Source organism: Biomphalaria glabrata, chromosome 6 (assembly GCF_947242115.1).
Source record: "Biomphalaria glabrata chromosome 6, xgBioGlab47.1, whole genome shotgun sequence".
NCBI classification, from domain to species: Eukaryota; Metazoa; Mollusca; class Gastropoda; family Planorbidae; genus Biomphalaria; species Biomphalaria glabrata.
Window position 1 is genome coordinate 18,070,368 of NC_074716.1, and position 26,551 is coordinate 18,096,918.

At 37.8% G+C, this 26,551-nt stretch overlaps 1 protein-coding gene across 7 annotated transcripts in view; it reads right to left on the reverse strand.

The window, feature by feature from the left end:
• LOC106058695 (zinc finger protein jing-like) overlaps nucleotides 1-26,551 on the reverse strand; it is a 55,011-nt gene that overhangs the window by 22,987 nt on the left and 5,473 nt on the right. Inside the window, exons 1-2 of one of the 7 annotated variants that reach the window (XM_056033968.1) lie at nucleotides 25,348-25,970; nucleotides 1,596-2,392 (exon numbers count right to left, since the gene is read on the reverse strand). The exons of 1 other annotated variant lie outside the window; for it this stretch is intronic. In XM_056033968.1, coding sequence (XP_055889943.1) covers nucleotides 1,596-2,143 — 548 coding nt within the window. In that variant the 5' untranslated portion in view covers nucleotides 2,144-2,392; nucleotides 25,348-25,970. Of the gene's footprint in view, nucleotides 1-1,595; nucleotides 5,100-5,606; nucleotides 6,380-8,732; nucleotides 9,044-25,347; nucleotides 25,971-26,551 lie in introns of those variants that run through there. 5 more of the 7 variants (XM_013216166.2, XM_056033969.1, XM_056033967.1 and 2 more) reach the window with 5 other exon arrangements.

Consider the following 26,551-nt stretch of genomic DNA (forward strand, 5'->3'; position numbering starts at 1 on the left):
AATGAACACTATAACAAATAGAAAAAAAAAATGCTACAACTTTGAGATGTTCCTGTTTGCTCACTTCCTAAAACTACTTGAAAGGGCAAGACGAAGACGCCAAGTTCGTGTCAATTATTCAAAACCTTAACAGGTAAGAAGAAATCACCAGCCAATCCATAAAATAAATTTAACCCAAAATACTTCAGCAGTATGTAGAACACTGATACAAGGGCTTAGATACTAGATGAGTACGAGAACATGTTTTGGTACCTACTTACAAGGGTATGCTACTTTTCAAAGAATGATAACCCGCAGAAAAAAAATGTCAAAAGACTTTTAGAGTGATCTGTTCATGTTAGAAAACAGATACACTGCCATTTTAATTAGCTTAGCAGCAAAAGAGCATTGCTCTACTGACTTCAATTCCTATGCATAGCTCATTGTTCATTTCTAAACCAGTGATTGAGACATTTAAGTTGCTCGGGTCGTACTGGCTGGGTTAGTTACGAAACAAGAACTCAAGTGCATCCATAGTAACCATATATATAGATCTACGTTCGGACTAGTCAACGCTGTGCAGTCAAATGTACACTGACCCCGCCCAATGTCATAGGACGACACACAGGGGAGGAAGAGATAAATTCCAAGTATCTTGACTCGAATCGATACATTGAATTGAGTTGGTTTTCCCGAAGAAATAGATCCTGGTTTTAACTACACTAGACGTAGACAATTTTTCATAACCTAAACTTGTAGAAGAATATCACTGAATATAAAGTTGAAAGTCGATCTAGAGACCAGATGGTCAGCACGCAATTAATAGGTTGAACACAAAGCAACTCACATTTCACAAGTTGGGAGTTCTATTTCAATACTGATTGGAAATCCATCTTAAGACATGTTTTTTTTTTTAAATTTCGGGATCTTTAGGGCGCCTCTGAGTCAGCTCTAAAGGGTACCTTACAGTTGGGGAAAAGTAAAGGCGGTTGGTCGTTGTGCTGGCCACATGACACCCTCGTAAACCGTGAGACACAGAAACAGATGACCTAAACATCAACTGCTCTATAGACCGCATGGTCAAAAAGGGGAACTTGACTTTGACTTATGTATGTATGTGTGTTCCGTATAGAAATCAAAACCGTTTGACCAATCTAGATACAAATCGGCAGAAGTGTTCCTGAGATCATGGCGGAGACCGGAGGGGACAAAACGTTGTTGTTGTTGTTTTTGGAAGTTTACTTTTTCACAAATCGGGTACACTCATTTTCGAGGTATTTGAAATTTGATTTGAACATGGCAAAACTGGTTAACCCGTTTTCACAGCTTAAATTTATTTTCTAGTACAAATTTTTAAAATGTGAAGGAAACATTCGCCATGTTTAACATAGATCTATATTATAATTCCAATCCACAAGATCAGTAAAATATGGCCCCACAGGCCACATCTGGCTAGTATATATGTATGTGTGTGTGTCTGTGCATGCGTGTGTGTGTGTGTCTGTGCATGCGTGTGTGTGTGTGTGTGTGAACAACATTTAGACAAAACAGGGTTTCCTACAACTAATGTTGCTTGACAACATGGTTACAACAAGGTGACCTAGATGCATAATTACCTGGTCTCACTCCTTGCACGAGACTCAACTCTGAACCAGGTTTTCAGTGTTCTCTGGACAAGGACACGGGGTCTCTTTTCCATGGGAGATGGCGCCAGAGAGTCCTCGCCGACGCCGCTTTGGCCCCTTGTCAGCCTGCGATCTGGAGAATAAGCTCCACGTTCAGAACTGCTACTACGACTGCGACCTGACGGGGAGGATGTGATGGACAGCTCCTCTAGAGAGTTGCGACTGCTGGTCGAGGAGGCTGAGGTGAAGGACGACATGGGCGAGTCCACTTCTTCGCCTCCACTGCTGCCTTTCCTGACCCTCGGTGCAGGGGGCCCAGTCGGATAATCCCCATCAAGATTGGGAGACGCCGATGGAGGCAGCGCCCTCGAACGTAACACCACCTTCGACGACTGTCCACCTCTGCCGTGACAGCGAATACCTCGACTTTGACGCCGCCGTGGTAGAGGCTGGAATGACAGTGGGCTTGACCTACTTTTTCTAGGCCACAGGTAGGCCTGGTGATGCAACTGCCACCCGGCCTTCTGCCGTATAAGCATGCGGCTTGATTACTCGGTGTCACAGCTCGCATTAAAAATAGCACACGCCATCCAATGGAACCAACACAAACCTAAGTTACTATGTTCACTGCTACATTGTGCACCAACAGAAAATGTGAAACATGTACATTCTATGAAGTCCAGAAGAAAAGTGTTCGTCAATCAGAGTCTAGTGAATGGCAACAGCTGAATCAGCGCGGCAGTTCTATCCAAGTGAGCGAGGAGTAGAAGAACCAGCTTCAGACCACACTGCAACAACACACATAGAAAGCGAATCAATGACACCATTCATTTAGCGAGACACATTTCCTACCAATCGATTTTTGCCCTAAACCTTTGTTCTATTGCCTCCCCACTTCCATAGATTGTTGATCTCTACAGTTCTAGTGTAATTAAAAAAGAAATTATCCAACGGGTCTTCCTTTTAAAGCTACTCTCAATGTGAAGAAATAACGAAGTCTTAATTTACAGCCAATCGAGAAACATTAAAAATCAGAGCAATATTTAGTCTATATACAATAAATACTCCCCACCCCACCCCCCCTTTTTGTGTGTGTGCAAGGAGGCGACACGAGCCGTTTACATAGGGCAGTCGGCTCTCTTTACCCTCATCTGGTGTTTTGTTTTGAATATTCCGACCTATTTCTAGTCTACCTAGATCGGCTTTTTTTTTTCAAGCAACGGTGTGGCTTGTATCTATGTCTGGGTTACATTGTTCGCCTTCAGACATTGCATTGTCGACTGTCATGGCGCACGCCTGTCTGTCAGTTATTGTGTCACGTGATCGCACAGCACAAGGTACACGACACACATGTACAGTTCACCGTGACACTTCAGTCCATGTGCACGTCCCCACTAGTGTCAAGTAGTCAAACGAACAAGTCTCTACAGACCAGAGAGAGAGAGCTAGACATTGGTTAGGCTTCACTTGATCTATTTGGTCGTTCCAAAGGAAGGCTTACACTACACCAACGGCTCTCTACAAAATAGACTTAATACCAGTGTCGATTTACTCTCTATATATCCGGGGTTTGTCAACTATTTCGTCTAGTGTAGTAATGTACAGAACGCCTTCTTGACCTACTAGTCTATAATGAATGTTACACTACATAGAATGTTAGCACATCATCTACAGTTGGCATTCTTCTTTCTTTTGAACCGTTCACTCTATTCAAACCAAAGAAACATTGCTTCTATATTTTGAATTCTGAACATAAGTTCGAGCCGGCACTAAACAATTAATCCAATAGAATGTATGTCTCTAGAACAAGCAAAATAAGGCCACACAAAAAAAAAAAAAAGATGAAATGTACACAAACTATTCTTCAATGTTTGTATACTTATGACTAGAAATTGCTCCTGCCTATCTATCGGTCAGACTGACCACACCTAAAGGAGGTATGTCAAGGAAGACAACAAAGAAATAAACTGGGCGATACATAGCCATAGATCATCCAAGCATAGAAATATATTTTCTTCCAGGTTATTTTTATGCGTGGCCCCGGACAAGAAACACACCATCTCACCAGCACACACACAATCCAGCAGCACATATGGTGCAGCAGAGATTAACTAGGCCTGAGTGGGCCAATGGTGGAAACAGACTGAGATTGCACTAGGTGTGAAGAGATCACAAGTTCATACTGAGCATTCTAAACTGTAACTTAAAGTGAGGCCTCAGTCTCTCCTCGTCTCCCAGAGTAGCTTACACGTGGAAAGCGATTGAGTAATGTTTTGGTGGCATACAGATTGAAGTACTTAACATTCTATCAAATTAATGTTAAGCCCTAAACAAACAAAACACCTTGATACAGGGAAAGTCTTAGGAGTTTTAATCTGAAAGTTTGTGAACCACTTCTTTCCAAAGACTTTTTTTAAAATTCCGATTGTGTTTACCGACATGTGTGTAGAAGCTCTAATTGTCAGCATGTTGAGTCCAGAGCATAACGTTGTCGGACTAGTGACACAAACATGTTGACAACAATTCAATGTCTACAAATCAACATCACTGCAACGCTATGTTGATGAGAGCATTCCCTCCAGTCTAGTCTCATCTTACTCTGACAGAACTGGTCCGGAAACATGCTATCCTATTTTCACATCCCGATGACAAACGAGCTCACTCCCCGGAAACTGAACGCCACTGTTCTCCCCTTGACTAACTCTGCCTCCCGTCTTAACCGCATTATCGATCTTGTCGTCTGTCCACGACACTGCCACTAGGAGCGTACAGGGGCTACGTACTAAAACTCTTTCATACCGCCACAGACAGGTCGGAACTAGCAGACCAAGTCAACATGGAATCAAGTCAAACAAAAAAATAGGAAAGTGCATGATTAAAATACAATTCAGTGTAGTGTGAAACAGGAAGAAACTTGTGGAAGCTGTACATTAAACTAGTTCTTTTAAACAAGCCAAATATTTAAAAATACTTTGTAAAACAAGCTTTTTGGAAGAAAGCCACATTTACAGCCATATATCAATAATGTAAGATTTATTTTATTATATAACAATAATAATATTATTATACTATAATACACGATACTGTGCCAAGAAAATCTATGCTAATTAAATACCAGATACTATGTCCAAGAAAACCTACATAAATCAAAACAAATACGGTTTCAAAAACAAAAAAAAAAACAAAAATAATAATAATAATGTGTCCAAAACAAAAATTACACATATTAGATACCAGATAATGTGTCCAAGAAAACCTACACAAATCAAAACAAATACCAAATACTTGTCCAAGAAAACCTACACAAATCAGAAAAAAAAATGTGTCCAAGGTAACCTACACAAATCAAAACAAATACCAGATACTTGTCAAGTTGTCCAAGAAAACCTACACAAATCAAAACAAATACCAGATACTTGTCCAAGAAAACCTACAAAAATCAGAAAAAAAAAGATAATGTGTCCAAGAAAACCTACACAAATCAAAACAAATACCAGATACTTGTCCAAGAAAACCTACAAAATCAGAAAAAAAAAAGATAATGTGTCCAAGAAAACCTACACAAATCAAAACAAATACCAGATAATGAGTCAAAAAAAAAAAAAACAAATCTAGTACCAGATAATGTTTCCAAGAAAATCTACACAAATCAAAACTTATATTAAATATTACCGAGTTTTACAACCCTTTTCACCTATAAAAAAAAAAAAAAAAAACAAAGTATAAATGGAGAGAGAGAGAGAGAGAGAGACAAACAAAATCAATGATAGACTTTGATTTCCAAAAGTTTCCTTACTCTACAGGTACAAGCTGTCACAACGCTAAAAATATTTGGTTTTCTTTTATGAACCAAACAATTTTGATTATTCAAGTAATCATTAACAATCATAATCACTATGAACTAATGGAGACCATTTAAAAGAGTAATTAAAACACCATCAAACATATCAGACGGGTACTTTACAAAGCCCTGGTACATATTCCCTACAAAAAATCACTTACGCTCAAAGAGTTTCTCCCAAGAAATCTGCGGATTCAAAGAGATCAAACACAGTGTGACTTGTGTACCATACATAGAATTAGATCCGAGAGTCCAGCACGTGAAGGATGAAAGAAGGAAAGCTTGAAGAGACGTTTGATTTCCCTGAAAGCTGAGCAAGTAAGAAGAAGAGGAAATAGGATGAGCTCAGTTTTGAACCAATGAGACCAAAGTTAAGCAATGGGAAAACTCCCACTAGGTCTAGCTCAACAACTTCCTAGAGTGTTCGCTCGGTTACTAAATATACACTGATAAGTTCAAACGTCACACTAACTGGGCGAATGCTTACACCCAAGCACGTTCTAAACATGGGAGTCTTCAGGAAGCGACCACTGCTCATGACGTCACATGTAATGGCCTAGCACAGAGTCTACTAAGGGGTGTGTTCACGCGTGGCTCACATAAAGAATGTTCCTATGAGGCGCCAGGATGAGTTTTTAAACTTCCATTGGAGAATGGAAATGTATTCAGCTGTCCTGGGTACCGGTACCTTATAACAGCTAGTGGGAACTAGTTTCTCGTTGCCGAGGGCACACAGACTTATAAAGCAATTAACTCACGCAAACAAAAAAAAAGAAAAAGATTTTAAAGGATACAAAACAAATCTACACAATTATTTTGTTTTGCTAAAAGCCTGAGTGAGCACTAATGCTCTACACCTACTACAATGTCAAGGGTACAATGTCCAAGGACACTCATCATCTGTTCTAAGCTATATAACTGAAACTTTATAACACTAGATTATAACAAAAGCTCCCCCCCCCCCATCCCAATTAGGGATCTCACCCAACTACTGTACATGAAGAAATGCTTGCTCTCATGTTTGACATTCTGACTAATTGTACCAGCGGAAACATTACACAAAAAAAAAGCCTATATTGGTAACACTGTTTTAGAAGGTACAACACAAACAGGGAATTTGTTTTGTTGTTGAAGTGAAGCTCAGGAGGAAAGCTGGTAGACCTGGTGTGAGTAGAAGGAAATAGTTTAATCAACAGCCTACACAACCTTATGGAACAAAATGAGTGTCACAGTCGTTTCGTCGCCTTTGAATCAAACGAAAAAAAAAAAGGATTTCCTCAATAATGACTAATGAACCTAACATTACACACTAACTTTCAAAGACATTGAGCTCAAAGATTTCAGATATAGTGAAAAACAGCTTACATTAACACTTTCAATACGTCCTAAATGACCGTGCAAAGGAGTTTCCTTCAAATGGTGATTTGTGCTCGCGACATACTCTCCTATGTCCTAGACTTGCACTCTTATTGGCTTATAGCTAAGACTTTACACAATTGTTGCATAAAATAAATAGCATTGAAAAGTAGAGATTAGATAATTTTCTACTCATAAATGTAAAAAAAAAAAAAAATGAACGCGTTACGGTAGAGAGAGAATGTAGAACTAGTTGAAGCATATAAGTACCTGAGTAGAACTGAGACTCTTCAGGCCTCATTGCAATAGAATCATCTCAATACAAAGCCTAACCCCCCCCCCCCCCCCATGATGAGTTACATCATTTCTTTCCCAAAAAAGGCTGGACAATTCAGGACGTTTGTACGTAGCTTCATTACACAGACACATGAGATTGTTGTCAAACAATACGTCGTCATGTCTTGAGTAGACATTTGTGAAGATCTAGCAGACGAAGATAGATGTAGTCAAGTCAAAGACATGAAACCCAAATTGGAAAAGGTCATTGGTGCTGTACTGAAGAGGTGAGAGATACGCCGTTCTAGTGGAGCAACGTATGTCACAACATCACTTGACATTTGTTTCACAAGTTCTTTGGCATTCAAAGTCAATCTAGATATGTTTTATATACCATATAATGTTCTCGTCTTACAAGGTTCAATGATCAGTTATTGTTATCTGTGGTCAAAAGAAAAGATGCCACTGAGTAGATTTGCCTTGTTTTCTGACATGATTTGTCAAGAGGTGGCGAGGAGACAATAAGAAACCAATCATGACTAGGAAACCAGGCGCTTTAGGGATACGAAACAACTAAAGAACTCTCCGACAACATTCCCTTACAAAAATGTCAACCTGCAAAACTAAGCTAGATCTAGTTTAAGTTGTCTAGTATACGGGACTGCAAAGGCTGCCCCCCCCCCTTTTTTTCCAATAGGGTTCGACATTAAAAAAAAAGGGGGGGGCCTCTATGACCTCCACCTGGATCCGCCAGTGGTACGATGGGTAAGTCCTACTAAGGCACGGTGGCGCTAAAAGGTTGACGACCCCTGGTTTAAACATACTACACGTACCACTAGAAGCCATTTTATAGTGAAACTATTTTGTAATGAAATGAAACAAAACCAAAAATCCTCATCAGCTCGTTTTAAAAATGTAACGAAGTGTTGGTGTCAACTATAGCTGAATGAACCGGACAACAAAGTCCATGCAAAACTGTAGAGTGCAGGACAAGGACAAAAGAGATAAAGGATGGGAAGGAGCAGCACTTATTAGAAACATAGAGCAGCTAGATCGAACTGCACATAACTAGCAAAGACACTTGATTTCGTTACCAAATAGGAAGAAGGAAGCCTATATGAGATTAGCTCCTATATCATCGTTCGCTTTTCCAAGGTTCGTGACGAGCTAGAAGCCAGTTATGGAGGAAGATTAGAGAGATATCGAATGAATGGCACAGCTAGATTCTAGGCCATCTCTTCACTGGCAAGGCCCTTCACACAGCGGCTAACACTTGCCTACAACGCAAGCACGCACACTCTGCATTCGTACGCAGCTCATTAACGGCCAAGGATGCAGAAATCTTAACAAAATGTAAACTATTAAGACACGATTATTACATTACAATCTAGATTCTCAAACTATAAATGTATCTAGGAAACTTATGAATAAATGCATATTAGAAAAAACAACAATGAAGGCCCGCTTATTAAATACTACGTTGAGATCCACGTTTCCAAACGATGCCATGGACTAGAGATGTAGAAAGCAAAATAAATAAATAAAATCTGGTACGTTCTAGAAACGTCTTTGTCTATCAATGTGTTCGAATCCAATACCCTTACACGTTGGGTAGAAAAACCAAGAAAAGCGACAACTTAAGTATCTGTTATTACCCAAGACTTCCTTCAGCACCTGAACACAAGGTATGTACACAATCTTAACAACAACAAATAGCACTAAAGTGTACAACAGAAACACAGGCACGCAAAGTGTATGTACAAAAAAAAACTACAACTTGGGGTCCGATCCCCCCAAGTGCCTTGACAGAACTAACAACTAATAAATGCTAGAAGGGCGAAGGAGAGGAGAGAGCTAGCAATGGAGAAAGTCGCAACCCCACACAAGCTCGCGCCTGCTCTACCACATATGCAAAACAGCAGTCAAACACGCACACACATTCAATTCACATGGTCCAAAAGAAAAAAAAAAACGAATAGCGCGGAGAGAGAGAGAGGATTAAATGTGGGGCCAGGGGTAGGAGTTCACCGCTACTAAAAATAGAAACGGCTTCTGACACAAAGGCCAAAGGGAGGTTCGTTTCGTCTGCTCGCAGGGCCGCCAGACGCAGCATCCATCGATCCTATCTCCCACCCTTGTCCTAGTATCTAGCCGCACCGAGGGGAACCAAACTCAAACTATGCCACGGCGCTGTAATTCGGTCAGCCTCAAACTAGGACTACCAAGGAAACCTGCGTACCATGGCGTCACACGGCCGTTGAGTTCGACTTCAAATGGACAGTGCAGGTTTGGGCTAAGCCATTCAAGTCTGACCTAGTTGTAAGGAAAACATTGTTGGAAATAAAGAGCGAGGTAAGCAGAGCGCGAGTTTTGTTTGGGTCTTGCTTTGGAGCAGCGCATCTATCATGTTCTAATGGCAGCTACAACATTCTCAGTGCGCTAGGGTCTAATCTCTTTTGTGGACATGTTAAAAAAAAAAGGGGGGGGGGTATCTGAAAAAAGTTTTCCGTGCTGCCTTTAGGTGCTCAGCAAACACGACTCAGCTCAAGTCGGGTTATGAACTAAGACCTCTTAATAGGTAGCAAGCGGTTGATGTCACTCAGCCACACATCCTTCTTGTCGTAGGTCTAGTGCTGTCTCACTGAAGCGCTAGGAAAACTCAATTCTCCACAAATGGTTAGGGCAGAAAATAAAACAGTATAAAATCTTTTAACTTAAAAAAAAAAACAACACTTCGATAAACAGCCGTTTTGGTATTACGTAAAGAATTTTGCAAAAGTCGGATTATTATTTGTTCAACTCAAGGCTGGGAAACTGTGAAACAATTCAGCTGTCAAAGAAATTGTGTGAAGACGATCGTGAGAACTGCTGGCTAGTCAAAGTTGTAACTGTGCAAACTTGATTCTACATTGACTCAACTTTTTTTTTTTTTTTGGGGGGGGGGGGGGGGATTTTTTTTATATCCTTTGCCAAGTGTTCCAGTTTTCGGTAGACCCCCTGTTTATCTAATTATGCTTTTTTTTTTTTGGAAAATTCATCATCGTCAAAAGTGATTGTTCACTGTTTTCTAAGTTATAGATCTTTATTTTAAAACATTCACATGAGCACGAAATAAAATGAACTGTATGCACATGAATTCAAACACAAAAGTGCCTAAATGTCAATATTGGGCTTCACTTAGGTTTAATATTCAGACTTCTCGGTTAGAGATATCCAGCTTTTAGTTCAAGATTCGCAACCTTGTTGAAACCTTTTTGCTCTAGAAAAAAACAACACTTAGAAATGTTCTAATGATACTCCATACTATCCGACAAGTATCATGCACATCTATAATATTTTTGAAGCCAGAAGAGCTGATACATACAGTGTGCGGTTTTACTAATTTTTCTATAAGTAGAGATATTGAAAGATGCTCACATTTTCTTTTTGTGTTAAACCGAACATTGTGTCCACTGTGGGTCTATTCTAAACTTTGTTCGAAAGTATTTCAAATCTGTATCTATATTATCAGGGTGTCATCTTCTCAAATGATCTGCTAGCTTAGAAGGTTTCATGGTGTTGACTTAAAACTGAGTTGCATTAAGGCGCATAGGTCATGAAGGCAGGAATGAAGCCAAAGTTCACATAATTAACACTCTATTGTACTGTCTACATTTCTTATTGGATTCAGTCATGTTTAATGTTAATATCATGCAGACACAATTAGGACATTGAAATAACATGGTAACATTAAATCAGTGAACATCAATACTGACCATTGGGAAGACATAGCTCTAGACCGCACTAGATGGAGACAGTGACTAAGAAAGCTATGGACAGCAAAAAAAAACATGGGCCTCAGCTCTGGAAGAAAAACGTACAATGCGAAAAATGGCCAGCTCCTGTACCACCGAAGCGAAAGCCGCCTTAACCTGCGATATTTGTGGACGGGAGTGTCTCTCCAAAATAGGGCTCCACAGCCACAAGAGGAAGTGTGTGAGATGAACCCTAGTCGTTCTACGACTGAAGGAGGCCAATAACATTTAAATCTTTTACAAATTTCAGTCGAATAACAAGGTTAGAATTCAAAGCATTAGCCAAGCTACGCGTCATACGTACTTATGAGTTAATTCCATTAATAGACAAGACATACAAGTGTCAACAGTACTGACACCAAGTGTGACAAGACAAAGAAGTGTCAACTGTACTGACACAAAGTGTGACAAGACAAAGAAGTGTCAACTGTACTGACACTAAGTGTGACAAGACAAAGAAGTGTCAACTGTACTGACACCAAGTGTGACATGACAAAGAAGTGTCAACTGTACTGACACCAAGTGTGACAAGACAAAGAAGTGTCAACTGTACTGACACAAAGTGTGACAAGACAAAGAAGTGTCAACTGTACTGACACCAAGTGTGACAAGACAAAGAAGTGTCAACTGTACTGACACAAAGTGTGACAAGACAAAGAAGTGTCAACTGTACTGACACAAAGTGTGACAAGACAAAGAAGTGTCAACTTCATTGACACAAAGTGTGACAAGACAAACAAGTGTCAACTGTACTGACACAAAGTGTGACAAGACAAAGAAGTGTCAACTGTACTGACACAAAGTGTGACAAGACAAAAAGGTTCAACTTTACTGACACAAAGTGTGACAAGACAAAGAAGTGTTAACTGTACTGACACAAAGTGTGACAAGACAAAGAAGTGTCAACTGTACTGACACAAAGTGTGACAAGACAAAGAAGTGTCAACTGTACTGACACAAAGTGTGACAAGACAAAGAAGTGTCAACTTTACTGACACAAAGTGTGACGAGACAAAGAAGTATCAACTGTACTGACACAAAGTGTGACGAGACAAAGAAGTGTCAACTGTACTGACACCAAGTGTGACAAGACAAAGAAGTATCAACTGTACTGACACAAAGTGTGACAAGACAAAGAAGTGTCAACTGTACTGACACAAAGTGTGACAAGACAAAGACGACACTAAAGACTATTGTTACGTGACCTAAGTCAGCACCAGCTTATGCCAAGTGGTGATTTCGTAGAGCGCAGAACAAGAGGAGAGGCAGAATGAAGAGTTTTAAATCAGTGCTCAAACCAAATAGTAGAACAAGAGCCTCGAGTTTTCCCAAGAAATCTGAAGCTGTACTGAGACAATTCGGCGAATTAGATTAATTGGGCTGAAAAAAAAAAGAATTTTTAAGAAAAAAAAAGCAAGATCTAGTGTTTATTCCCCCCCCCCACACACACACTATTTTAATTGATTTCAATGAACGCTTTCTCAATGGGTTTACTAAATATATCTATGCTCGTCTAAGAGGGCCAAGCCTATTCTATCATTCTTCTCTCTATTTATAGATTAGATATAGATTGGTGGGTCAGGATTTCATATTTTTAAATAGTGACTAACTGGGGAAATAAGTACAAGAGTAGGACAGTAAGAGTTTATATAGTAATTCAACCTTCAATCAAAACCAACTAAACACCTGTAAAGCAGTATAACCTACTCCTTTCTCTCTCTCTCTCTCTCTCTCTCTATATATATATATATATATATATATATATATATATATATATATAGTTGACAGAACATACCTAGATACATACAAGTGTAAAGACAGAAGTTGACAGAACATACCTAGATACATACAAGTGTAAAGACAGAAGTTGACAGAACATACCTAGATACATACAAGTGTAAAGACAGAAGTTGACAGAACATACCTAGATACATACAAGTGTAAAGACAGAAGTTGACAGAACATACCTAGATACATACAAGTGTAAAGACAGAAGTTGAATTTGAGTTTTTTGGCACATCGGCACACTTTAGGCCATGTCGTGCCCGTAATCCCTAAAAGGTTACTCTCTTTTCATACCACAAGAGCTAGATTTTATTTAGTTAAGTTATTAAAAACAAGGTCTATTGACAGAACATACAAAGATACATAAATGTGTGAAGACAGAACATACAAAGATACATAAATGTGTGAAGACAGAACATACAAAGATACATAAATGTGTGAAGACAGAACACACAAAGATACATAAATGTGTGAAGACAGAACACACAAAGATACATAAATGTGTGAAGACAGAACACACAAAGATACACAAAGTGTGAAAGATTAAACCTAAGGGACAAAGAGCTCATGTGTGCACTGACAGTTTGCTGACACAAAGACATATGACAGGAAAACGTTCTGTCACGTGGCTATCCTAAAAAAAGAAACAAGTTATGTCAGATGAAGATATTTTTTCCGGACAGAAGCATTAGAAGTCTGAATGAAGAAGGGGCATCTCGACCCCGTACAAAGTACTACATCACGTCATGTATAAACCAAGTGGTCAAGTGAGGATTACCCCGGCAACAAACGTAGAGACGAAATATCAGTTCCCAACAGAATAACAGGTTTAATATTTATTTAACAACTGGGCCTTTATAAAACATGGTCATGTTTATGTTACTGAAAGATAAGCAGGATATGCGTATAGAACAAGTTGGCAAAGTGGTAAAGCCATTGGCTGATAAACCGATTAGTTCAAGTTCAAACTATCCCCAAAACTATCCTCAGGGACTCGTAGTAACGTACTGAGCAATTGTATTTTTCAAACCTTGTAACTCAACAGATTCCTAACTGACACAATCATTGTGAGATCAGATTCACCAAACAACCAAATAGAATACGTTTAAAAAAAAACACTCATCTAAGAGAAAGAACCGCCAACTAATGCCATTATCTGAAAATTACAGGGTTTAGCTCCCTTTCTGCTATATAAAACAAAATTAATGAATTAGTACTAAATGATTAACTAATTGGTTAATTTTTGGATTGATTCGTGTATTGTTATCGACTATGAATAATTGTGCAAAATTTCAACTTGATCCTAGAATGGGAAGTGGTAGAAAAAAAGAAGGAGTCAAAACGTAATAAATAATAAACGTAATAAAGGGATTAAATCAATATATATATATATATATATATATATATATATATATATATATATCCACACCTCTCTTTAAGTAGCATTTATTCCCCTTATTTCGAAATCAAACAAAATAATTAATTACCAACAATAAATTTACTATTTGTTTAATTTTTTTTTTATTGATTCATAACTTGTCAGGTTCAATGAAAAATTGTGCAAAGTTTTAACTTGATCCGAGAATGGGAAATGGGAGGGAAAAAAATATGTTCAAACTGTTGACCAGACAGATGGACAGACAGAGTGAGTTGATAGAAGCTTTGTAAAAAATACACGAGTTTCGGTTGATTTCTGAGCAATGAATTGAATACAGGTTTTGTGTGCGTGTCAACATTTCAAACCAAGCTCTTCCTCACATAATTATTCAACCTAAGTCTCCAATCAATTTCTCAAACTCCTCACACGATTTGCCTGCTGTGTCCTCATTGCTATGTAAAAATCACCAGATAGGCTAGTGCATTTTTGTTTTCAATGAGCGAATAACAACCGGAACAGGTTTTGAGTTTTAAGAAATAAAAGCGCTGATCTGACAATCGTTTTTCTAGGAAGACAAATACCAGGTCGAATGAGCGCTGTGTCGTCTGCTAATATGAAATTCACTGACATTTTGCGTGACGTTGTATTCCTTTAGTTTTGATAGCATTGGACCATCTGTGATTTTATTTGGTCAGAACTTGCTTCTTACAAGGGAGATAAATAATAATAGTTTTTTTTTTGTTTTTTTTTTTAATACTTCTATTCAAATTCAACGGAATAGAAAATGCACACATTCATTTCCCTGTAACATAGAGATCTAGTCTACCACAAGCAGAAACATTTGTACAGGGATTTCAAGTTATTGAACACATTGCTTAGGGAGATCAATTAATAAGGAGCAGTACAAAGTAATCAAATAAAGATTGTGCCCTTTGCCTTTATTACTGTATTAAAAACGTGATACTAAAAATATGATACATAATAAATGCGTGTAAGTTACAGAAATCCTTTCGATTCTTATGCAATTTGCCAAATTACTATATTACAGTAATATAATTATTTATCAATATATTACAAATTAATTTGAAAAAAAAAAGAACAGAAGGCTTCAGTTTGAGAAGACCAAAAAAAAAAGCAATTTTAAATATAATACACGTAATGGTAAATGGAATTTTCAATATCGCTGAAAGTTTTCAATATCTCTGGACAGACAGACGTCACAAAAGCACGAGCAATAAATAACGTAGTACGACTAGAGAATTAAAAACAAGAAACGCGTTGTCCTGATTATCAATGTATTCTTCTTAACCATGAGCACCCTAACCAGAACACTATATGAAGCCAAGATCAAGTGAATTTCAAGAGTTCAAGATAGCAAGATAAAAGAGAATAGGAACACGACTTGAACATAACATAGAAGAAACAAAAATAACCAACAGGATTTTGCAGTATATTTTACAAGGAAAAAAAAACTTGATGTAGAATGTACAAGAAACAGGCGAGCACATTGGTTATGGTCAGTCTCATTGTAAACATTCTCTTTGCTTGATGGACGAGTGGTCTAGAAATCAAACGATTCTATTTACCAACCAAAAGGTCTCAGAGAAAATAAAAAAAAAAAGAAAAAGAATTTCGAAAAAACTTGAGAATTTCCGAAACCCTTGAATGACAACGTTTAGAAATAAACTCCAGCTGATTCTACTACCGGGGGTACAGTTTTGGGGCTGCACTGCATGGGAACACGTAGGCCAACGCTCAACCACATTGTAAAGAAAACATTTCTATCGTTCCAATCTTTGAACAAGCCTGAAAGTCTTCCCTCATACACCTCAGCACTCGCACTTTTCTTTGTTTTAGATGCACCATAGGAGGTTCAGCAATTCTCAGAGTTTGTTTTCGTATTTCACAGACAGGTGACAACAAAACACCAACAATAAAGTTGCGTCTCAAAGAGAACCAGACATTTGTGAGAGATCACCCCAGAAGCACACTAAGGGTTAAAATAGAATGAAAAACTAGTTCCAATGAATTATACACGTTGAGATTGAAATCCTTTTGTCTTCCAATCGTTCTATCTTTTCGAAAATAGAACCTGTTTATACAACTGAATTTGATTCGCCGACTGACACAGTGTCTGCAGCATGTCACAATGTGGTCCATGTCAATTTCTCAGATATCGAAACACTTATATGGCGATTTCTTATTACTGCGAGTTCAACGGCTACTTATTTATCTGAGAGTTCAACGGCAATTAATCTATTTAGTAGTTTAACGGCTACTTATCTATCAAAGAGTTTAATGACACCTTATCTATATGAATTTAACGGCTACTTATCTGAGTTTAACGGCTATTATCTGAGTTTAACAGCTACTTATGAGAGTTTAACGGCTACTTATCTATCTGAGAGTTTAACGACTACTTATCTCAGAATTTAACAGCTACTTATCTGAGAGTTAAACGGCTACTCATCTATCTGAGACTTTAACGGCTACTTATCTATTTGAGAGTTTAACGGCTACTTATCTAAGAGTTTAACGTATACTTATCTAAGAGTTTAACTTCTACTTATCTCAGAATTTAACGGCTACCTATCTATCGGAGAGTTTAACGGCTACTCATCAATCTGATATTTAAAGGCTACTTATCTATTTGAGAGTTTAACTGCTACTTATCTGAGAAGTTTACGGCTACTTATCTACTAAAACGTAGCAGACAGTAAACTTCCCATACCAACAAAAGAACAGTTCTAGTCTAGAACCAGAAACTTCTCAGTTATAGACCGAGTACTAGGCCACGTTCTGTCGTGTCATCCATTTCTGAAATAGAGTGATTCGAGATAGTTTCATCTGTCGTGTCATCCATTTCTGACATAGAGTGATTCGAGATAGTTTCATCTGTCGTGTCATCCATTTCTGAAATAGAGTGATTCGAGATAGTCTCATCTGTCGTGTCTTCCATTTCTGACATAGAGTGATTCGAGATAGTTTCATCTGTCGTGTCTTCCATTTCTGAAATAGAGTGATTCGAGATAGTCTCATCTGTCGTGTCATCCATTTCTGACATAGAGTGATTCGAGATAGTTTCATCTGTCGTGTCTTCCATTTCTGAAATAGAGTGATTCGAGATAGTCTCATCTGTCATGTCATCCATTTCTGACATAGAGTGATTCGAGATAGTTTCATCTGTCGTGTCTTCCATTTCTGAAATAGAGTGATTCGAGATAGTCTCATCTGTCGTGTCATCCATTTCTGACATAGAGTGATTCGAGATAGTCTCATCTGTCGTGTCTTCCATTTCTGACATAGAGTGATTCGAGATAGTTTCATCTGTCGTGTCTTCCATTTCTGAAATAGAGTGATTCGAGATAGTTTCATCTGTCGTGTCATCCATTTCTGAAATAGAGTGATTCGAGATAGTTTCATCTGTCGTATCTTCCATTTCTGACATACAGTGATTCGAGATAGTTTCATCTGTCGTGTCATCCATTTCTGAAATAGAATGATTCGAGATAGTTTCATCTGTCGTGTCTTCCATTTCTGAAATAGAATGATTCGAGATAGTTTCATCTGTCGTGTCATCCATTTCTGACATTTCGAGTTTGTTTCCATGTGTTCTTCTTAATATTTACTAATAGTTGGCCCTTCCACTGTAAATCAATATATAGCAAACAAAATCATGAACACATACATTACTTTAGTTATATCTAACCCAAGAGTTCTATTTGTAAATAATTGCTAAAAAAAAAATTTTTTACACTGAAAAGAGAGAAATATTGTCCTTACATGTTTATATCTCTATAGCGTTAGATATAAACACGACCAGAAGTATAGAAATTGAGTTTGTGAGGTATTTATTTATTGCTTGCTGATCATTGTATTTAAGACTATGTGTGAGATGATAACACCTTTGAGAAGACAAAAGTGAAGAGAAGGCCTGTCTGTGCTTCTTTTGCGACTATTGCAGTTCCTTATGTCAGTAAGTGTTGACTTCTGTTTAAAAATAAAATCTTTTCTTAATTTAAGATTTGAAGTCCATCCCACAATTAAATGTCAAATTATCTCATTGATAGGAAACAACAGACACTATTAAACACGAGAACTGAATACATTCACAGAAAGGGAGACAACAAGTAAAGAAGTTACCATGCCTTGATTCAGAAATGGCGATCACCCCACGCCTGCTTTAATTCTGAAAATAACAATATATCCCAAACCATCCCACACAAGTTTTGATTACGAAAACCAAACTCCCGAAGCTCTGTTATGAATGTTTGAAGAGATAAAAGTGGGGAAAAGATCAGAGGCTGCCATACGCCCCAACTGTGTCACCATGGACTGACTTCAAACCACTCCTAAAGCATAGGAATCTGTGGTCTGTACCAATGAACCAGTGCTAGATACACCTACTACTACTAATGACAGACTAACAATCTAACCTGTTACTGCTAAGGACAGACTAACAGTCTAACCTGTTACTGCTAAGGACAGACTAACAGTCTAACCTGCTATTGTTAAAGACAGACATGCTGCTAGTTTATCAGTCAGGTCCAGTTAAAAAAAAAACGGCAACACCTGGAATGTGGACTTTTAAAGCAGAGTTTAGATAATGGTCAAATCGTATCTACCTTTGCACAGCGGCTCAGTGCATACCGGACACAAGCTCATTCACGTCTTCTCTTTGGACGCCACGTTTACAGTCAGTGTACAGAACTAACATGAATTTCCTTATGGTCATTAATATACAACATTGAAATAGAGTTGAAGACAAACCATTCACCGACACCACAGTTGACACAATAGACAGATCAGTGGATGAGATATATTTTATTTTTCATTCTAACAATCTTTCTCTCACACTATCTAAATATTATATATAAATGGGAATAGCACATCAAATAGGCATACTGATATTCAGATATATAAATGGGAATAGCACATCAAATAGGCATACTGATATTCAGATATATAAATGGGAATAGCACATCAAATAGGCATACTGATATTCAGATATATAAATGGGAATAGCACATCAAATAGGCATACTGATATTCAGATATATAAATGGGAATAGCACATAAAATAGGCATACTGATATTCAGATATATAAAAACGTTATATATTTGAGTCTAAAAGTTCAATTGCAAAGACTACAGAATTCTACCAGCAACCATCCAACGACCCTTCTTTCTTGAGGGTGGCGGGGAGTGGTGGAGATAGTTAATAAGCAAATGTCACGAAGAGAGAGAGAGAGAGAGAGAGAGAGAGAGAGAGAAAAGAGTTAGGGAAATCCAAGGAGAGGTGAAACGAGGTCGTGACCTATATCGAAGGGTTAGCTGGAGCGGAAGAGAGGCGGGGGGGGGGGGGGGAGTGGGTGAAAGGAAGGTGACCGGACACGAGACCGTAGCAAACGTAAAGCTCTAGTCCGGTCTGCTCCTAGTACCAGGGAATGTCACTGCGCATCAGTGATTATGTAGCCAAGTCAATATATCGAAATCAACTTGGCTTTGAACTACTAATGAGATAATTTACACGTTGGTAGGAGTAAGGGAGGATGAGGGGGGGGGACCAGATGAGAACATGAACGTAGAAGATACATCTGACAGAAATGACGATAAAATCGATGGTACCACTACAAAAAGCCCCAAAACAGTCAACTTTTCGATTCGCACAATGACTTTACAAACATGTGCAGTGCACACGTGTGTTAGGCTTCCTCGAGAAAAATATTCAAGGATTTGCACTAACTAGAAACTGAGCCAGGGATCTCAAGTCGGCTGAATACGTTTCAGACCACATAGAATCTCGTTACAAAATCTCCTTCTCAAATAGTTTCTATCTCTCAGTGACATTTTTGGGAAAAAAAAGTATAATTTTCCTGAATTCTTGGTCAGTGTTATACAATCTTGCATCTTATCACCTATTCTCTAGTCTGTTAGGCCGTTGGGGCACCACACACTTCTATAAAAAAAATACAACTGTTACATGATTCTGGTCACGACATCTTTCAATGACATCTAGATTGACGTCTGCTCTTTTATCTTACCCGTAATCTAAATCTTTTCAACATTCTCTGACCGTGTAGTTACTGACAAGAATACCAGTGTTATGGAGTGTGTGTGTGTGTGTGCTGATATTGTGACGGTGGGAAGAGGTTAGCGATCGGATGTGAATGATGCAACATAGGTGGCAGTGTCGTCATTTGGTCTGAGGACAGACGACTTTAGAACAATGAAAGGTTGTTTTATTAATGTAGTGAGTTAGATTTTGTTAAAAGATATTATTACTTATGTCTAATAATACATGTATTTCATTTTATCAGAAGTTGATTTTGTCTATATTATAATAAAAGTTCTATTTAGTTTTGTTCACAAAAGGAAGTTATTCAAGTTATTGGAAGTTTTATAGTTAAGATCTAATACGCCTACAACTACCAGCAGTTTGGTGCCTAAAGTCAACGACCCGTAATCTATATCTGTTCAACATTCTCTTACTGTGTAATTACTGACAAGAAACATTCCCTAAAGTTCAATGCTGATATTGTGGTCATGCCAGTTTGTCGGGTAATTAAACAGTATGTAACGAGATGGAAATATAGTTCTAATTTAAAAAACAAAAACAAAAAAAAAACGGTAATTTATTATAGAGAAGATTTGGGATTGCTTTAAGTCCAATGTATAAAGAAAACTGTGTGTGTGCGCGCAGAGAGAGGGGGAGAGACTCGGTGAATAAAAAGCGTCAGAGAAACTAAATTATTTTATATACATATATACTAGCCGGACATACCCGCGGCCTGCGGACCTTAGTTTGTGTTTACTAATCTAGTGGATTGGATTTAGATGTATGTTAAATTTGGCTATTGATCATTTCAAGTTTTTCTCTTTCGCCACTAAAATAAAAGTAGTTTTGAGAAAATGGGTTTATCCGTTTTAGCCGATACATTCATATCTATTTAAAACGAAAGGAGCGCGAGATGAAAAGAATATTAAGTACAATTAAAACGGGTTTAAATGTTAAATAAATGGGATTATAAAGTACGCCAGGACCTCTAAATTCGCAGATATAAAGAACGAATTTATGTAAAAATGTTTTTGAAACACAAATTTGAAGCTTAATTTTATCAAATAATGAAATAGACTATATTTAGTATTTTCATGTGAAATAGTAAAAAACTGTCTGTGCAAAGTGTAGTTTTAAAAATTAGATCTAGATCCTATTGATCTAAACATGGTGAACATGGCATTGATCCAAGAAATAGTATCACTTTCATAGAGTTGGGTAACTTTTTTTTTTTTTTGAGGGTCTTAATTTTGTTTTAGGGTTACAATACATACGTTACGGTTCCAGTTAGTACCCAAGGAACATTTATGCCTAGTTTTATCAAGATTGGTGAAATGGTTTTGATTTCTATACGGGACATACATACATACATACGCCTAACTTTCTACGTTATAGTATAGATATTAAATCTATGAGATAATCTAGCTAATGTACGTAGTCTATGGATTAGTGATGTAAGCAGAAACAAATGCTGCTATAACCCTTTTTTTTTTGTATTAGTAGTAAGTTTTAAAACAAAGACATTAAAACACAAATAACTATAAAATGACTTTTACGAGCCTTTTTATAAGTATAGGACAGAAATAAAAATGTGACACACTTGTGGTTGGACAGCATTGTCTTCTTTGATAAAGTTGACGCTATTTTTGTTGCACCTAGCCGTGCTTCCACACAAACTGAAAATCGGCCCCCGAAGTGGTCCACCCAGGCTGGTAAAAAGTCAGGTTTCAATATTATTAGAATGAAATTCTATCAAAGACAAATAACAGAGAAGAATGGAGAGAAAACAGGTTAACAGATCTTGTGTGGTGCCCCAGCAGACCAAAGGATATGTGAAAGTGAATGTGAAGTTAGATGTGAACCTGGCCTAACTGATGACTTATAATGAATATCTAATTGATCTAATTGTTTTGTAAAGGGCCAATCTCTTTTTCCTCAAGAAAAAACATTTTGTAAAAAAAAAATAATTTTTTTTTTCTCCTTTGGTTAAGTGCTTTATAGTATCCATGTGACATGGCAGTTCAGACGATAATATGAAAAACTACTTATTAATTGTTGTTTTAAATTATGTCCAACTTATATGCATACTAAATAGATTTTTTTATTGAAAAAAAATAGCAAACATTTTTTTGTGTGTAAATATAGTACTTAGTATAACAGAACTTACATAACTTAACAATACAAATGTAAAAAAAAAATATTTTACAAAAAATTTACAACCGTTTGCATAAATGTGTTAAAAATATGGTAAATTGATATCTCCCCTAATAGAGAGCCTACCGTGTTTGTTACTATTAATAGTGAAGTTGTAAAAGTGGTGTATTTTAATTTAAAAAAAAAACTGCTTGCATAAGTGATTTAAAAAAAATAGATTTTTTCGCTTTCAGAAAAGAAAAAAGTAGCCATTGCATCAGAACTTTTAATGGTCTAAAATATTATGTCGGATTTTCAATATCTTTTCTAGTTTACGAGATCTAAACGGGACGGACGGACAGACATTCCACACAAAACTAATAGCGTCTTTTCCCCTTTTGGGGGCCGCTAAAAAAAACGTGCTGCGAAACAGAAACAGTCAAAATAAAAAATGTATATTGTCTTAACTCCATCAACAATGAAATTCTCTCAATATCGCCATCACTTCTTTCTTATGCCGTCATTTCAACTTCTTTCTAATGCCATCGCGTCATTGAAAAAAAAAAACGCGAATGCAGCAAACTACCTGATTTATGGGTCAACATACTTCTTTAAGATAGCCCACACGTAGTTGATCTTAATGTCAATGCGTCAATGTCGCAAAAGAAATAAACGGGATGTTTATTTATACATTGGCTTCTGGTAGCTTCAACTTTCTACATTGATGACGCTAGATACTTCTATTTGAAGCAATAAATATCTAGAGGAGATGAGCTTATTTCGGGATCCCGTCTATAAGTTTCAAGCTTTACGTTAAGTCTACTACTGTCCATTTATTATTGACTTTAAATTATAAAGAGTGTTGTTGCTTGGCCTGGTCAATCTTTTCATTTCTTTTTTTTTTCCCTAAACAAGAATTTGATGTTTGGGTCATCGGAGTTAACTTCTGAAAATGCCTAGACGTATTAACCAACCAAAACCATTGTAACAAAAACGTTCGTTCATCTCCTATGTCGCAACTTTTGACTCATCACGTCCCCATGTGACTACTGTGTAAGTTGAAGTGCAGTCACTTAGACTAGTGGACATATGGCTACATAAGACACTCCAACGCTGTAAGACGGTTTAATAAACACGCGCAGAACTCCAAAAATAACTCCAAAGAGCATTCGAGAAATACTGTCAACTTGGTTTTCAACAAACTTCTCGTACATGAACTAACACTACGTTTTGTCTTACCCAATGCTCTACTTCGAGGCCTACTTTTAAAACCGAATCCAAAACAAATTTAGGGGACGAGACAAAAACATTTTTCAGTTTGTTCGGTTTTTTTTTTAATTTGGTTTAACATTGAAGATCCACACTCTAAACATCATAAAACTCAGCAGGAGTTGAACAAAAAAAACAAAGCAGCTTTCTTACATTCCCGATGATCCTCATCACAGCATGTTTCAATTCTGAATGGTACCCAAACACAAGTCTACACATGTATGTACATTGGAAGCTGTACATCACAGAGATAAGTTCATCCCATGCCAAGTCAGGCCTCAGCTTTGCTTCGAACAAATCGCATTGGGTGGATGTAGGGTCTAAGCACACTTCTAAATGGATGGCTGAAGAGCAGCTGATAACGATGGGCTCGAGAGACAAACGGGATGTCAACCGAGGACTACGTAGACAAGAAATCTTCCTTCGGGACCACGAGTTCACATTGGAGATGACAAACACACACACGCACAAACCTGATTGTGAGATTCAAGGCCGAGGCTGATTTTTTTTATTGTTCGCCGGTCGCAGCACTCGTCAGTGACCATTGATAAAAGGTAAAGCTCCTAAAGTGTCAGAGGTCAATCCTGTTTCTACGCTCTGCGTGCTGGCCGCATCATTCGAATCAAGATTAGGAGTGTGATTGTCTGGAGACTTCCAGATACAACGTATTCCTATTATTAGCAAGCAAACGCGTTGATCTCCACCACCATTTATCACTCGTGCCACTGGACGCTCGTAAATCCTGTCCCGCCTTGATGACCACGTACGCCGTTCTGAAGTGGATGTGTTCCGGGTGTCACTGATCTCCCTCAAATAATTTGTGTTGACCAGGCCCATATCCCCCTTCCAATAAATTAGGCAAGTCACCGTGGGGGGAAAGACCTATTAGACAGTAATGTATTTATCTACAAGAAACTACTACGGCAGTTGGCAAATGGCGTTCGCAGCAAAGCACAACAGAAGGTTACTGTAGGCGCTAGATCTAGATCTATTTCTGAAACAATCTCCCACCCCGCCCGGTGTTTTGAGAGCAGTACCGGTGCACTCCAATAGGAACGTAGCAATTGCTAAGAATGAACTGTCATTGACACATCATAAGTCTAAGTTTCATGATGGAACAGAAATGCTACACTTCACAGTTCACGTTAAACGATATTGTATTTTTTTTTTCATTGGCACTAAAGTTTTAAAATCTTTCAAAATCGCCATGAAGTTTCTTTAAATTATCCCCCACAATAACCAGTAAATAAGACAGAACTTGAAAGTGGTCCCAGATTTCATCTTTTTTCTTGTATCTAACCATTGACTTTATTCCCGTGACAAAAAAAAAAATCTACTCGTATTCAAGACTTGATTTTCTACATCATGTGTTAATTTGTGTTTATACTTTTACTACGAACAAACCAATGTGACGGTTCGGAGGAGTTGAAACATTACACTTTCTACAAGCGTGTGTATAGTTTAAAGTTAAATGATCGAACCCACTACATCTAGTCTACATCAACAACAAACTGCATTTTGAGAAAAATAAAATGCTTAAAAAATTAGAAAAAAGAACTCTTCAATACAATATGTAGACTGAAATATTCTCGTAGTATTGAAATATTCTCGTAGTATTGAAATAATCTCTTAAAACTGAAATAATCTCGTAAAACTGAAATAATCTCGTAGTATTGAAATATTCTCGTAGTATTGAAATAATCTCGTAAAACTGAAATATTCTCGTAGTATTGAAATAATCTCGTAAAACTGAAATAATCTCGTAGTATTGAAATAATGTAGCATGGGACCAGTCTGTTGAATCGTGTCTTTCTAGTGCCACTACGTGCTATGCACAAGCTACTCATTACTTACAGGAAGAATTCTTTTGCCTAGAAGTCCAAGTTCAGTATCACTGCAATCAAACACAAAGCCGAATCAAGCAATACAAGTGACGCCATGAAATAATCACTAATCCACGTGGTAGAGATAGGAACATCTTAGCAACCATTTCATGTCTGCGCACAGTTTTGAACTAAATATTTACTTAGCTAGAGAAAGAGAGAGAGAGAGTTCAGACAAGGATGAAAGCAATTATTAGCTGGTAAAGAAAGGAAAAGAATTACGTGACAGCAGCTGAACAGGTCGCTGGAAATGTCTAAATGTAGAGCAGCAAGGAAACAGTTCGATGAAACAAACAAGATCAAACACTGGAACACACACAAAAAAATGTTGTAGAAAGTTTGCACGTGAATCAAAAAGTCTCAGCTAGACATCTTGCTAACATGTGACCAGTTTCAGATAAAGAATTATTAGCCAGGTTCTTTGTCCAGAAGTGTCAACACCAAAGCCTCTTCTGATTTCGCATAAATATGATATGTGACGATATGTATAATGTGACACACGGTCTTTATGTGTGTGTGTGTGCAGGCTCGTATGATTACACACACACAAATGTAACATGAACAGTTAGTTATCCACTACAGCACAATCTAGGCATGCGATAAGATGAGTACAAGAACAAAAAAAAAAAAACATCTGTTCGTGCTGATAAGTTGTACATGTGTTTCACAACGACTTTTCCTTGACACAGTTAATGAGACTCGACCCTAGTGCCTAAGTAGTGAGACTCGACCTTAGTGCCTAAGTAGTGAGACTCGACCCTAGTGCATAAGTAGTGAGACTCGACCCTAGTGCCTAAGTAGTGAGACTAGACCCTATAGCGCCTAAGTAGTGAGACTAGACCCTATAGTGCCTAAGTAGTGAGACTAGACCCTATAGTGCCTAAGTAGTGAGACTCGACCCTAGTGCCTAAGTAGTGAGACTAGACCCTATAGCGCCTAAGTAGTGAGACTCGACCCTAGTGCCTAAGTAGTGAGGCTCGACCCTAGTGCCTAAGTAGTGAGACTAGACCCTATAGCGCCTAAGTAGTGAGACTCGACCCTAGTGCCTAGGTAGTGAGACTAGACCCTAGTGCCTAAGTAGTGAGACTAGACCCTATAGCGCCTAAGTAGTGAGACTAGACCCTATAGTGCCTAAGTAGTGAGACTAGACCCTATAGTGCCTAAGTAGTGAGACT